General features: G+C 40.6%; 2 protein-coding genes across 3 annotated transcripts in view; one reads left to right on the forward strand and one right to left on the reverse strand.

Moving 5' to 3' along the window:
* The first annotated feature begins 49 nt into the window (after window positions 1-49).
* On the forward strand, window positions 50-3,696 carry fbxo16 (F-box protein 16). Its single transcript, XM_026341038.1, has 9 exons — window positions 50-198; window positions 407-504; window positions 617-652; window positions 869-1,075; window positions 1,152-1,316; window positions 1,463-1,728; window positions 2,070-2,181; window positions 2,529-2,784; window positions 3,450-3,696. The coding sequence occupies exons 2-9, from the start codon at window positions 409-411 to the stop codon at window positions 3,506-3,508; spliced, it is 1,197 nt and encodes a 398-aa protein (XP_026196823.1). The 5' UTR covers window positions 50-198; window positions 407-408; the 3' UTR covers window positions 3,509-3,696.
* A 326-nt stretch (window positions 3,697-4,022) lies between these two features.
* fam49a (family with sequence similarity 49 member A) overlaps window positions 4,023-12,866 on the reverse strand; it is a 29,779-nt gene continuing 20,935 nt past the window's right edge. The window contains exons 3-12 of one of the 2 annotated variants that reach the window (XM_026341039.1): window positions 11,739-11,818; window positions 9,611-9,732; window positions 9,300-9,405; window positions 8,765-8,901; window positions 8,530-8,607; window positions 8,139-8,255; window positions 7,828-7,907; window positions 7,297-7,423; window positions 7,095-7,165; window positions 4,023-6,113 (exon numbers count right to left, since the gene is read on the reverse strand). In XM_026341039.1, coding sequence (XP_026196824.1) covers window positions 6,050-6,113; window positions 7,095-7,165; window positions 7,297-7,423; window positions 7,828-7,907; window positions 8,139-8,255; window positions 8,530-8,607; window positions 8,765-8,901; window positions 9,300-9,405; window positions 9,611-9,732; window positions 11,739-11,808 — 972 coding nt within the window. In that variant the 5' untranslated portion in view covers window positions 11,809-11,818 and the 3' untranslated portion in view covers window positions 4,023-6,049. Of the gene's footprint in view, window positions 6,114-7,094; window positions 7,166-7,296; window positions 7,424-7,827; window positions 7,908-8,138; window positions 8,256-8,529; window positions 8,608-8,764; window positions 8,902-9,299; window positions 9,406-9,610; window positions 9,733-11,355; window positions 11,704-11,738; window positions 11,819-12,866 lie in introns of those variants that run through there. The other variant, XM_026341041.1, reaches the window with a different exon arrangement.

The raw sequence follows: 12,866 nt of genomic DNA on the forward strand, positions 1-12,866 counted from the left end.
AGTCCAATGCAAAGGAGAGCGTGCCCTGGCTGTTACTATGGAAACAAGTAAACTGTGCACAGGAAAGTGGACAGAGAGGAAAAGAAAGAGGAGAGGTAGGAATATGGCCACAAAGGTTGTACGCAGTGTGCACACGACCAGAAAGTGCATTTAGGAGTTGGATCTGTTTTGTTGTTTGACAGCTGAGGAGAATCGATGGTGAGTGAAACACTGGAGGAATGTGTTGTCCTGCTCACTAATGCAGTGCTGTCTGTCAGATTGGATTCTGTGCCATTACCTAATGTTACTTAATATTTAACAGCCTTAAAAGTGCTCAGACAGGCTTTGCACATATTCAAGCTACACAGCACGTCAGGGAACAGCATCAAGCTTGTTTTCTGTATGGTAACACGTCACCTTTACCCAGAGATGCCACTCGCACCGAGGTCATCTGTGAACTCTGTCAAGCAGCAGACCAAGCTGAGCGCCTGGACTCCACTGAACCACGCGGCCATCAACAGCAAGGTGGCGTCAACTTGTCTATTGTGAAACAGCACTGTTGGCCACAAGCAGGATATTAATATGAACAGCCACAGTGGAGATGTTAACGCGTTTGCTTCTTCCTCATCTTCCTCAGGTTTTTGAAGAAAGGCGAAGTCTCCTGGCAAAGTGGGTAAGCAGACAGTGAACCAGCAGAGACACACTTAATGCACTGATGGTTCTTCACTGGACAGTGAGCACATTGTGAGCTGTGGCTGATAGAAAGCAGACTGTTGGTGACCACGCTGTGCTCCGTGGAGTCCATTTTGTGAAGCAGTGTGTGTGTGTGTGTGTGTGTGTGTGTGTGAAGGTAAAGGAATCCCATTCTATTGTTTGATCTCGTCATTAGTTTGACAGGTGGTCTGATGGCCAGAGGACGGCTGTGCTTCAGGACTTTGTGTTGAGCTGTACAGTGGAGCAGCTCCGTTTCCTGAGCGCCAGTGTGAGCAGAGTGCTCCCCCTGCAGGCTGCTGACTTCACCAGCCTGCTGCCAAGAGCCCTCAGCCTCTACCTCTTCTCGTTCCTGGACCCCCGCAGCCTCAGTCGATGTGCACAGGTACACCAACTGACCGTTAATCTTCCTGCAGGTGTGAAAACCCAACAGCTCTGAAAACCACCTTCTGTCTGGGCAGGTGAGTTGGCACTGGAAGAGCATAGTAGAGCTGGACCAGCTGTGGATGCCGAAATGCCTGAGGCTCAATTGGTGCATCAACTTCTCCCCCACACCATATGAGCAGGGAGTCTGGAAGAGACATTACATCCAAACTGTCCGAGAGCTGCAGCTGAGCCCACCACAGGTCAGGGGATCAGATCCAGAATGACATGACTCATCATCATTACTCCATGATCACATCCTTTGTACTCAAATGATCCACTTTAATGGCTCAGAACATAATTAAACACAGAGTAAAAAACACTAAAACATGTATTTGTTCCCCTCCAGGCTGCTTTGTCTAATCATCAGCCTGCGGTTCTAAATGTAACACCACTCAGCAGCGGACAAGACGAGAAATCAGAAGAGGCCTCCCTCAGTGGGGGGCGTCCAGCGTCCACCTCCCAGCGACTTGGGAGCGCCTCCAGGGCGGGGTCGAGAAAGGAGAAACAGCCGGCTGCACCCCCACCATGGAGAGATTCTGACAGACGTCCTAAAGACACACTACGATTCAACTACCTGGACAACCTGGACCCCACCGAGCAAGCCCTGAAAGCGTAAGATGGTAGAAGGGACACGAGGAAGCAGTTTTCTGTGGTAGATATTATTATAAATAGAAAACACCATCAAGAACTTTGATGACTTTTCAGTTCCTTTAAATTCACTCTTTTAAAAAGACGTTTAGCTGAAACTTGAAATCAGTCAGTTTAACTAAGATAATTAAAAGCTTGTGAGGAAATAAGCAAGATACAGTTCTGCCAAGTCTTAGACTTCAAACAACTTTCAGAAAAAGTAACAACAGATCTTAGCTGATTGAAATAAGTGACTGTGTGATATGAGTTATTTACTAAATCAACGCAGCTCGACCCTGTTGTTTCACCTGACAATCTCTCTGCAGACAAACAAGAAGCAGAGCCTCCACCTGCCGCAGCATCCCACTGACGCCAGACGGCGAGGGCCACAAAACGCTCTCTGAGGCGAATTACAAACTACGGAAAGCCAAATCGCTGGTAAACCACGCTCGATAAGCGTGGGGGATTCTCTGGAGACTGCGCAAGCAGCAGGCTTCATGCATTATGGAGCAGCGTTTACACAGGAATGCATGTTAATGATGAGCTGCTCAGAGAAGGGAGGTGACAGAGGGAAAGCTAAATTATGCTGATGATGGTATTTGAAGGAGGGGGGAGGAGAGGGTGAGATAGAGGACACGGCAGCATTTAATATTCCAGCTTTGGTGGAATCATCAGACATTTATTTTAATGTCAGTGATGTGAAATTTAACCCAGTGCAAGTTTTCTAAATGATGGTTGTCAGCGTAGTTCTCTGAGAACTTTGATTTATTTTTCTCCTCCTTCAGATGTTCCTCAACTCCAGCTCCAAAACCCACCATCCTCCTCCTCTTCCTCCTTATCATCCTCATCCTCAGACCCAAACTCGACCCCAGTGGGCAACTCACAGCGGTGACTACCCTGTTACCAAGGAGACCGCCAAGAGCTTGTTGTGCCAGTCTCAGTGGAACGCTGGGATACGTCCTGGGCCAGTGAGGTCGGCGGTGCCCCAGATGAGTGTGGAGGCACTCAGGGCATCCCAGCGCTCACACCGGAGCACTCCAAGTAAGTAATCAGTGCTTCTCCATTCCTTTAGGCTGATTATGATGCAAGCACCCAGCAAGAAATGCATCCAGGAGAAATTATAAGTCACAGTGAGTAGTTTTGGACCCTATTTTAATGATATACATTTTGCCTTGTACGCAGTATTAGACGTAACTACAGGCTGCAAGTAGCAAACATATTCCATCAGTTTCTTTTTCTAAAGAGCCGAGTAGAAACAAAAGACTGACTAATTGAATATGTAAAAATTGGAAATGTATGGAACTCAGTTAATTACTATAAATACATTAAATCACTTTCTTTTCATTGAAGTTCATCCCTTCCAAGCTGGTACTGTGCAACCTGTCTCACTGTAGGACACTTTACAGAGCAGAATGAGCACTAATGCTCATGCATTTCTCTTGCTATAAGAAGCGTTTGCTTAAAAAATGTCTATCATTTGTTAGAAATATGAATGGAAACTGCAAACTACAGTATTTTCTAATCAATAGAAATTCTAATCAGTATAATCTAATCAATCTCACTGTAGCAGGAGCACAGACATAACTGAGCACAGTAGCAGTTAAGATTATGGTGCATTAATGTAGCTGGAGATGGTGCAGCCATAATTAAACTATTTATTAATTCCAGCATTCTCTCATTATTATTATTATTATTACAATTTGCAGGTACACCACTATTTGAGGTTCAGCCCTGGACGGTGTCTGCTTCATACACACGATCATGAAGTTTGACGCTGTCGCCCCCTGCAGGAAGACGTCAGAACTGCATCACACAGCTAGATAGAGAAAACACTGTATTTAAAACACTGAACTTGATGCTGCTGACAACACGAGTAGACAAATGTAGTCCAGATTTGTTCCTGTTCATGTGCATCAGATGAGGTTTCTGCACAAATCCAAACAGTTACCGTTACTCAGAAATTAAGCTTTTCTAGGTAATAAAAAATGTACAAAAACCCAAAAACTAAACAAAACATGTTGTATTTTGCATTTTTTGTAAACTGCAGACACACATTTAAAAGTTAAAAAAGAGAAAGCAAAGGCAGCTGTGAAGGAGCTGATTTTAAACAGTGTACCGTATAATAAAGTAGCATCATTTATTAGCCATTAGATTTTTTACTTAAAACACACAAAGGAAATAGTAAATAAAGCTGTCAAATAAATACATGTAGTGGAGGAGAAGTAAAAATAACTTAAAATGGAAGTACTGTAAATGAGAAAAGCCAAGGAAACCGCCTGTATAAGAAATGTACCACCTTTATTATCCCCTCCACTCATCCCATCCAGTATGCAGTACAAAGCCGAAGCCACTTAGAGAAACAGTGCGTCCTAACTCTAGAGCCAATAAACAATAACAGTCAGTTCAAGACAAAACGTTCGATTTTGTCCCAGTATTCAGTATTTCAACACACAGTAGCATATCTTAGGCAAAGAGAGAAGCTTTTTGTACATCAATCATGACAGAAGGTTTGATTTTTAACCCCCCTAAAAAAACAAAACAAAAAAACAACAACACTTGAGTCAGATATGAAATCTCACCATCATACATAAACCAAGCTTTAAGTCTCATCCATGTACAGTTTTCACTCATTGCGTAAAAAAACAAACAAACAAAAAAAAAAAATCCAAGTTATGGGTCTCACACTCACACATACACACACTCATATATATTACTAAATACAACATGATCAAAAAAAAAAAAAAAAAAGCAACAGAATGAATGGATACGGCATGTTAATCAAAGGAGTGTGTATAGTTCACGATGCATTATATATGGCTTATGAATTCAAATGAGAGTCGTGGATTTGATGCAAGTCTTCAAGGCAAAGTTGCTCCACGATAAACCACCACATCGTCCATACTCTGTTATTTTATTTATCTGGAAAACGTGGGGGTAGAAAGTTTTACCAAAGGTCACGTCTTAACAGCTGATTGAGAGATTTATTAGTTGCATCCTTTCACACAGTTTCTTAATGATTGACTTTCAGAGACTGCAGTAAAAATAATAATAATAATAAAAAAGAACCATGGTTTAACCTGAAGCAACGGACAACAGTCACAGATGAGATTGTCCGACCGAGCTGCTGCATGTTCAGAACAATCGGGAACGTGCCTGGTGTAATGTTAGGCCAGTGCTCAGTGACAGTCACAACCCTCTTCAACTATTAAATGATCCAGGGCGCCTAAAGTTCTACGTGGCCTTAAACACGTCAGACAATATTAAAATAATCTCAAAAATGATGCTGATCTCATCTGTGTGGATCATACCTTTATACTTTTATTTTGGAGAGAAAGGAAGTTCTTTCGTTAAGAAGAATATATCATTTATTTTCAATAATGCATTAAGGAAATGCATTTTCTAGTGAATACAAAGCCACAACAACAAAATCACTTAAAACATGGCAAAAAACAAAACCCATCATTGCCACAGAACAATTCTATAAAACATTTGGTTCGAGGAGTTGATTTATGACTTTGTGATTTGCAGCCTTTTCAACCAGCAAAAACATTTAAAGTCAAAGCCAATGCTGGACTCCTGGATCTTACTGAAGTTGTAATGTAAGTAAAAGTAAGTAATGTTCACAGTAGACTTATTTTAATAGTTGCACAAGGTTGGAGTTTGAAAAAAGAAGACAAATACAACAGCTGACTATAAAAAGAGAACCCCCCTCCCCGAATACTTTTACATCAATCAAGACCTCGTCTGCTTTCAACATTTAGCCCTTCACTGCAACACAAATGTCCATTTAACGTCAACTGATTTCTTATTCTGTCTTTACCGCTCACACTCCTCAGATCAAGTGAAAACACAGAATGATATGTCGCTTGTTTTAATACATGCTAATTTAAAAAACATGAGTTACTGCGATATAAATGAGAACTTGTACACCGAACTAATTGGAAACGTCAAAGAAACGATTGGAAAGATTTGTTAAAGGACATTTGATGCTGCTTGTTCATTTATTTCCAAGTGCTGCTTGCAAAGCTCAGTTATAGTATAAGGCTGATAGGCATCCATCGTTTGTGCTTCGACAGCTCTTAACAGTAGAGGCAATTCATGTGATTCTTTCTTTTAGCTTTTTTTCTTTTTGGCAAAGTACAAGTACATGTTCTGCAGGTTTTAATAACTTGGAGGGAATGACTATGCAAATACACAAGTATTAACATCAAGTCTCTTTTAAATAATGTAAACATATACATCTTATTTGAGGTCAGAGCCTTGATCCTCTTCATATCTATTTATAGGTTAAAAAAATGAACAGGTGTTACTGGAGCATCGCCCGGATGTTCTTCGGGGTGGACTCGTCGTTCAGGTGTTTTGTGGTGAATCTGAAGAGAAAACAGAGTGAGGGGTGCGTTAGTGGGGCTTTTTATGTTGAGCAAAAACAAGGGAGCCTGAGGATCTAGAGGAACTGTCAATATTAAAGAGCTCTTCTTGGCTCCAGATAATATGTTTAAATGATATCAGATTTTTCAACAGGCCATGTTTTTTCCTTTTTTATTTTCTTCTGTATTTTCATTGTTGGTCATTGACCATCGTTGCCTTTGGCTATCAGTGGAAGTGAGGGTGTTCTTCTTAAACCTCTATCAAGAATATTCCACATATGATTCTAGCTCAAACATGCATGGTAGTCAGAAGCTGACATTTTCAATGACAAATGAGTAACATGAAACATACACAACTACAACTACATGAAGCTCTAAAGCTGCACATAGTTTACAGAGCTTCTGGAACTGGCACAAGAACAAGTGAGTGACTCAGGAGCTAAAATGATCAGGTTCAGACAGAGGACTTCATGAAGGATGATTATTAGAAAAATATATAGTTTTTGGACTGTGAATTATCCAAAACTATTTTAGTAGGGCCTAGAATAAAAATATGAAGCTAAAATAATGCATAACATTTAAGTGTGTACTGTAAGGGGCTTGTTATGAGTATTAAATACACATGATATGGCTACAAAGGGAAGACAACAGCTATAATCAACAGTTTTGTTAGGCCTGACAGCTAAGTTGATAGTCATTCAGTTGTGCAAGCTACTTCCTGACTGCATATAATTTCTATAATTTGTTGGGTTACATAAGCAGGAAATTAAAAGGGAGAACAACGGTCATCTCTTGAACATGAGATGTGTGTTGCGAATGCTACGTCTCTTTCATACAAACCCAAAAAATAAATTATGAAAATAAATAGTTAATGGGAAAAAGCTGGGTTTTAAAAAACACAACATGAAAAATAGAAAATGTGGATGAAAAAAACAAACTCTCCATCCTATGAACCATGTGCAGAACTGAGTGAATGTAACCTACTTGAGAGCGTTCAGGAGACCTTCTACGTTGTCTGCTGGCTGGTCCTTCAGGACTTTTATGCAGCCTTTCATCTGGAAAAAAGGAATGAACAGAACGTGAGCACAGGAACTCCAGAGCTGCATCTGAAACCAGAGCCATGTTCCGATGTGCAGCCTAAATTCAGTACTTTAAATACGCATGTGTGTGCACACGTGTGTCTTACGTCTATCTTGGAGGACTTGTTGAAGGCGCCGTTGGGGTGGACATAGTCGTACAGGATGATGACACCGACCATGACCCTCATGCAAAACAGAAGCGTGTCCTCACTGCTGAAACGACTTGAATATTCTCTAAACACAGAGAGACAGAGAGACAGAGAGAGAGAGAGAGAGAGAGAGAGAGAGAGAGAGAGAGAGAGAGAGAGAGAGAGAGAGAGAGAGAGAGAGAGAGAGAGAGAGAGAGAAAAAAAAGTGGAGTAGCAGAATTGAGAACATGCAGGAACATTTTACAAAATTTCACTCGTCTTGAAATTCAAGGTTTCAACGTAGCAAAGGTTTGCCATCATCAAGTCCACAATATTATGATGAAAGAATGTCTAACAGCTTCTGTAAATCTCCATCACAGGAAGTTGTGCAATATAAGTGTTGCATTTTGCCGTGGAATCTTTCTTTTCTCAAGCCTTCAAAGAATGTGTAATGTAACTGCAAAAGCCTTTTGAGGCTTTAAGATCCTTTGTGCTTGTGTGTAAACTCACGGTGTCTCCAGCATGACTTTACAGACACTGGCCATGGTGCTGAGACAGTCTGTTGTATTCTCCAGTGGAAGAGTCTTGTTCTACAGAACACACAAACCACACAACAGCTGATTAAATTCCCTAACTGCACACTGATGATTTCTTATTTGTTGGATAATTAGGATCTAGACATTTTGACATTTGAATAAAATGTAAAATGTACTGAAGATCAAAATGTGCAACAAACAGTACTGTACACGCAACAGAATTATTACTGTGTGACAACTTTTTAGCACTCGCAGTAACCCTGATTTCGATGGGGGGTTTCTCACCTCTGTCACGAAGTTTGTGGTTGCGTTGCTGAGTGTTTTCAGCATCGGAGTGGCCTCAGCATAGAACAGAGACATCCTGTTAGCCATCTCGTTGTTCACTTCATTCTCTATGTCCAACTGTGGGTGCAGACACATAACACAGATGAATTACACGTCTCTAAGGAGCAGGGTTCATTTTCTACTGATATCTTCTACTCTTCAATCTGTTAAGATTGAGTATTTAGATCTAGAACTATTTCTAGATGAGACTGTTTAGTGAGAGAAAGCACTGACGTCTTCACATTTCTTTAAGACCGCTCTGAGTCAGATCGAAAGTCATATATAAATATTTTGTTTTGTGTGCTTATTGATAGCTCATGTGGATCTAAACTGATTATTCTGGACAACTCACGTTCATGTTGTTTATCCGGTTTCGACTGATAGTTCTTCTGTAGTAACTGAAGTCATTCTGGATGGCGGGAATTCTCATCTAGAACAAAATAAATGATCACTTTTGAATAAACAAAACCAAAATATTACTAATATTACACAATAATACTATAACTACAACAAAAAGTGTACTGTATACTGGGAGGCTCAGTGACACTAGGTGTGTCACGGAGATTAACCCCTCAGTGTTCTCAGACCTTGAGCTCATCGAAGCGCAGAGTGAAGTGGAGGATCTCAGCAAACTGTTTGGCCAGTGCCTGCTCCCTCTCCAGGTGCTGAGTGGGCGTCAAGGGCGGACATGTCAGGGACACCAACAAGCTCTTCAGAGCCTCCTCTGCAGACAGAAACACACAGACAAGACGTCAGCTGCAGTGTAGGAGCCCGGCTTCTCCTACAAAACCTTGAAACCAGTTCAGAATCCATTCTGCACATTCACATTTTAGATGGAAGAAAAGTTAAGAGGTAAACACTAAATTTTAACTTTAACTCTCACGTTATGTTATTTTCCACTGTTGCTTGTAGGATACATGATTTAAAATTACGCAGGACACACAAACATCAGTAAAGCTGCCAAACAAGGCACTAATCTTGGGGGTTACTGTCTTGTCCAAGGACATTTTAACATGTGGACAGAAGCCAGAGATTGAACCTTCTACCACCTTTTAACCAAGAAATGATCTTGCTGCCACTAAAGATACAGACAGGTAAATAAGACATTTGCTGTGAGCACACCTAGTCTAAGAGAGAAACTGTAGAACTTCTTGAGTTTGATGACCAGCGGGCAGACTAAGTTCCAGGCTCGCTCCTGCAGCATGAGGTCGTTGGGGTTTTGAATTGCCTGCACAAAATAATAAAAACACACAAAGAGCAGAACCACATGAGAAAACATGCACCGACCATGTATATGAACGGTTTGATTTTGAACTTGTTCTGTGATATTCTGCAGGTGGTTTCAACCTTTACTAAACCTGCTCCTTTATACAATCTTTTACATGCGACAAGATATGCAGTGTTTGCTTGTGGGGAGTGAGCATGTCCTTTACATCTCTGATCTCCTGACCGGCTCCTTTGTATGAGTGCAGGCCAAACAGGATGTTCTCAGAGTCCTGAAGGACTGAGTTCACCTGGTTCCACACCTCTCGCTCTCCTTCTGTCGGCTGTGCGTCTAAAACACACAAACCAAGATAACAGTTAGCTATCCATCATTGTTGGCACAAACATAGTTTACGGCCAATAATTGATGCCTTTTCACATCAAGAAGTAATTATCTTGTAATTACTGAATCATTTAATGAAGCATATTCAACTCCGCATTTATCTATATTTGCTTTGGTGCTTTAGAATCATTTTTAGGATTTAATTTTCCCTGATGTGAAATGGCTTTAATGAAATAGACAGCAGGCATTATTAAATTGACAAACACTCACTGGGGGGCAGAGGGATGTGCGCTGAATATTTTTGTCAATTTAATAGTAACATCAATCTTTTTTTATTGATTTCAAATCGGAAATCCAGGATATTAGGATGAGCACAGTAGAAAACAAAAACATTCAGCGTGTTGAATTGTATCTGGGTCAAAGCTGAACACATTATTTCACTTCAGTCAACATTTTCAGCTTTTGGCACATACAGTACATCCACGCACAAGTCCATCAACAGTCAGTCAACATTTGCTGCCTTGGGGGTCCAATCTTCTGGGTGCATTTTATTAAGCAATATTTGAAGGCTGACTATAAAAGAACAAAGATGGAGGTACACTGCATTGTATGCGTTAAACAGCTGCTGCAACCTCTGCTACAAGGAAACACTTCAATTGTGTATTTACTGTCTAATCCACATGGTTATAACAAGAATAAACAGAATATGCCTGTATATAGATGTCAATTATTTGCATTGTTCTGCAGAAACCATGGTATCTCCAGCATAACCAAAAACTGGTTTTGATCAGAGTGCTTCTATAGCACAGGAAATGCAGCATTTTAATGCTGTGGGAGCTTATGTAGGCTATGAAAAAAAAAGTATTATATAAAAAAAATGTTTAAAGGTGTGGAAAGTAAAATTCTCAGAAAACAAGGAGAGAGTAAAACACAAAAACAGCTCTAAATATAGAGTACTGGTGGCATTAAAACTCTATGTCTGGGGTCTGTTTTGCATTTCAAACCTTTCCACTCCCATCATTTCCTCTTTGCTGAATAAACAAAGCCTGAGGTTGGCTGCATTGTGAGAGCGGTTGAAATGCCACTGTGGAGGCGTATTATGTTATTTTTTCTGTAGGAGGTTTAAAAAAAACAACAAAAAAAATAAAAAAAAATAAAACAAACCGGTAATTTAATGTTTTCTATATTAGCAGCGTTGATACTTTCTACAGATAACATGATTATGCAGAAAGAGAAACAGGGACCTGACAAATAATGTGCGAGCAACTACATTATTCCACATACGAATCAATCAATTGTATCTTCTTATGCATACAGAGGCAGGCATGCAGACAAGTCAGTAAATGCTTTACTGACTGAACAGCAAAGGTCAAGGGTCAGCTCCATTCTTGTTCAACTTGGTATGCAGAGAAAATAATTAGTCTTTTAAAGCCATGTTGATGTTCATCATTAATTCTAACAGCTTTCAGTTAAAGCATTAGAAATTCAATGGAGGACGGTTGACAATGCAACAGATGAACAGGCTAACCCCTGACCCGACAGAGCAGCCAAAGAGGGGTTAGAGGGAAAAGGAGTTTGGGATCTGGAGGGGAGGACAGGCAAAGCAGATGGACAGACAGAAGCTGCGCTCACTTTCAAAGTCAAGGAAAAAGTTTGGCCCATGTTCAAGCTCAGTGCAAGTGAGCACTTTTAACAGATTCCCCATTTGGCTTCTGCAAGAGAGAAAAACAAAAGAAAGAGAAGGACAGACAGGTATGTGCAACGTTAAGAAGTTATCAAGAAATGTGATCAGAGCAGAGATGTGAGAGCAGAGCTGGAAGAGCAGCAGGTCATGCCTGAGTGGAGGAACGAGAAGGAAAAAGTAAAGCATAAGCAGGGCTCCTTCCCAGCTGTGTCATCGGGATCAGAGACCTGCTGACAGAAAGGAAACAGCTGAGACGGTTACACCTCCACCCCCCCACATCTCCTTCTCCATCCATCTTTTTTCCTTTGTTCCTCTCCTCGGCCAGACTTACTTTCAAAGTCCAGGAAAAAGTGTGGATAGTTCTCTATTTCCCTTGTTAGGACTTTTAGCAGGTTACCCATTCCAGCAAACCTGGTGGTCAGAATACAGTGGTAAAAGAAACACAACAAACATCAATACATATACATTCGACACAAAACACATTAAATATGTAGTGTACACTTGACATTTAGCAACAATCACACAGGGTGACTAAGTTGTAAAATAGTTTTTCTGTTGATTTCTGTTTACTTAACTAATTATCTAAGCTCCACAATCATTTTATCAATGACATCTTTGTGGCCCAGCCACAGATTTCACAGATACTGTATGAAAGGGAAACAAAGAAAAGTGTCACCCCACCTTGGTGAACCAAACTCCTGGGTTTTCTCTTTCTGATTCAGTACTTTCTAAACGTGGCCAAACACAGGGATATAGCTCAAAATCGTTATACTCTATAAAAGGTTTTAATGGAGGCAAAAGGCAGGAGGTAAGTAGCAATTTCCTCCCTCCTCAACCATGGAGGGTGGTCACCAACTCTGTAATCACAGCAGGCCTTAAACGTACAGTAGGATGATGTGAGGCTATAATTACAGCAAAATAGAGAAGGTCACGGCACATCACAGGGATAGAACTGCTGTGAATAGTAAAACCTTGCTGGGTTTAAAAAAAAAAAATCTAACCAGACGTAACATTCATGGTGGGTGGGAATCAGAAGTCGTTATCTCGAGGCAACTTCAAAATAAAAATCAAATACAGACACTACACTATTCATGTAGTCACCCCAATTGATACTGTAAGAAAGACATTAGAATACTCAGTGTGTTTTTCATACACACACATTACTTCTCTCCACTTAAGATACGGTGTGAAGTGACAACAAAAGAGACACTGTGCTGTGATGTGCACATGATAATCACACTGGATTTCTCTACACGGCCTCCTGCAAGCTGCCCACTGTTTTCCACCACAATATTCTTTCCTCATCTTGTACAAATCATAAATTCTTATAAATGTTATGTTAATTCTGAGGATGTTGCAACATTAAGATGCGTCTAATTTTCCATTTGAAGAACCTACAATTCAATTTTGTACATTTACCAGAAGGGGGCAGTGCTAGCTTATTTTTACATTTCACGGA

The sequence above is a fragment of the Anabas testudineus genome, chromosome 24 (genome assembly GCF_900324465.2).
Source record: "Anabas testudineus chromosome 24, fAnaTes1.2, whole genome shotgun sequence".
Classification (NCBI taxonomy): domain Eukaryota; kingdom Metazoa; phylum Chordata; class Actinopteri; order Anabantiformes; family Anabantidae; genus Anabas; species Anabas testudineus.

Excerpts from the sequence above, each read along its gene's own strand:
- fbxo16 (XM_026341038.1), top strand. The coding sequence starts at position 409 with ATGCCACTCGCACCGAGGTCATCTGTGAACTCTGTCAAGCAGCAGACC. Across the intron at positions 1,729-2,069 it reads ACCGAGCAAGCCCTGAAAGC|ACAAACAAGAAGCAGAGCCT; the intron begins GTAAGATGGTAG and ends ATCTCTCTGCAG. Across the intron at positions 2,785-3,449 it reads CTCACACCGGAGCACTCCAA|GTACACCACTATTTGAGGTT; the intron begins GTAAGTAATCAG and ends TACAATTTGCAG.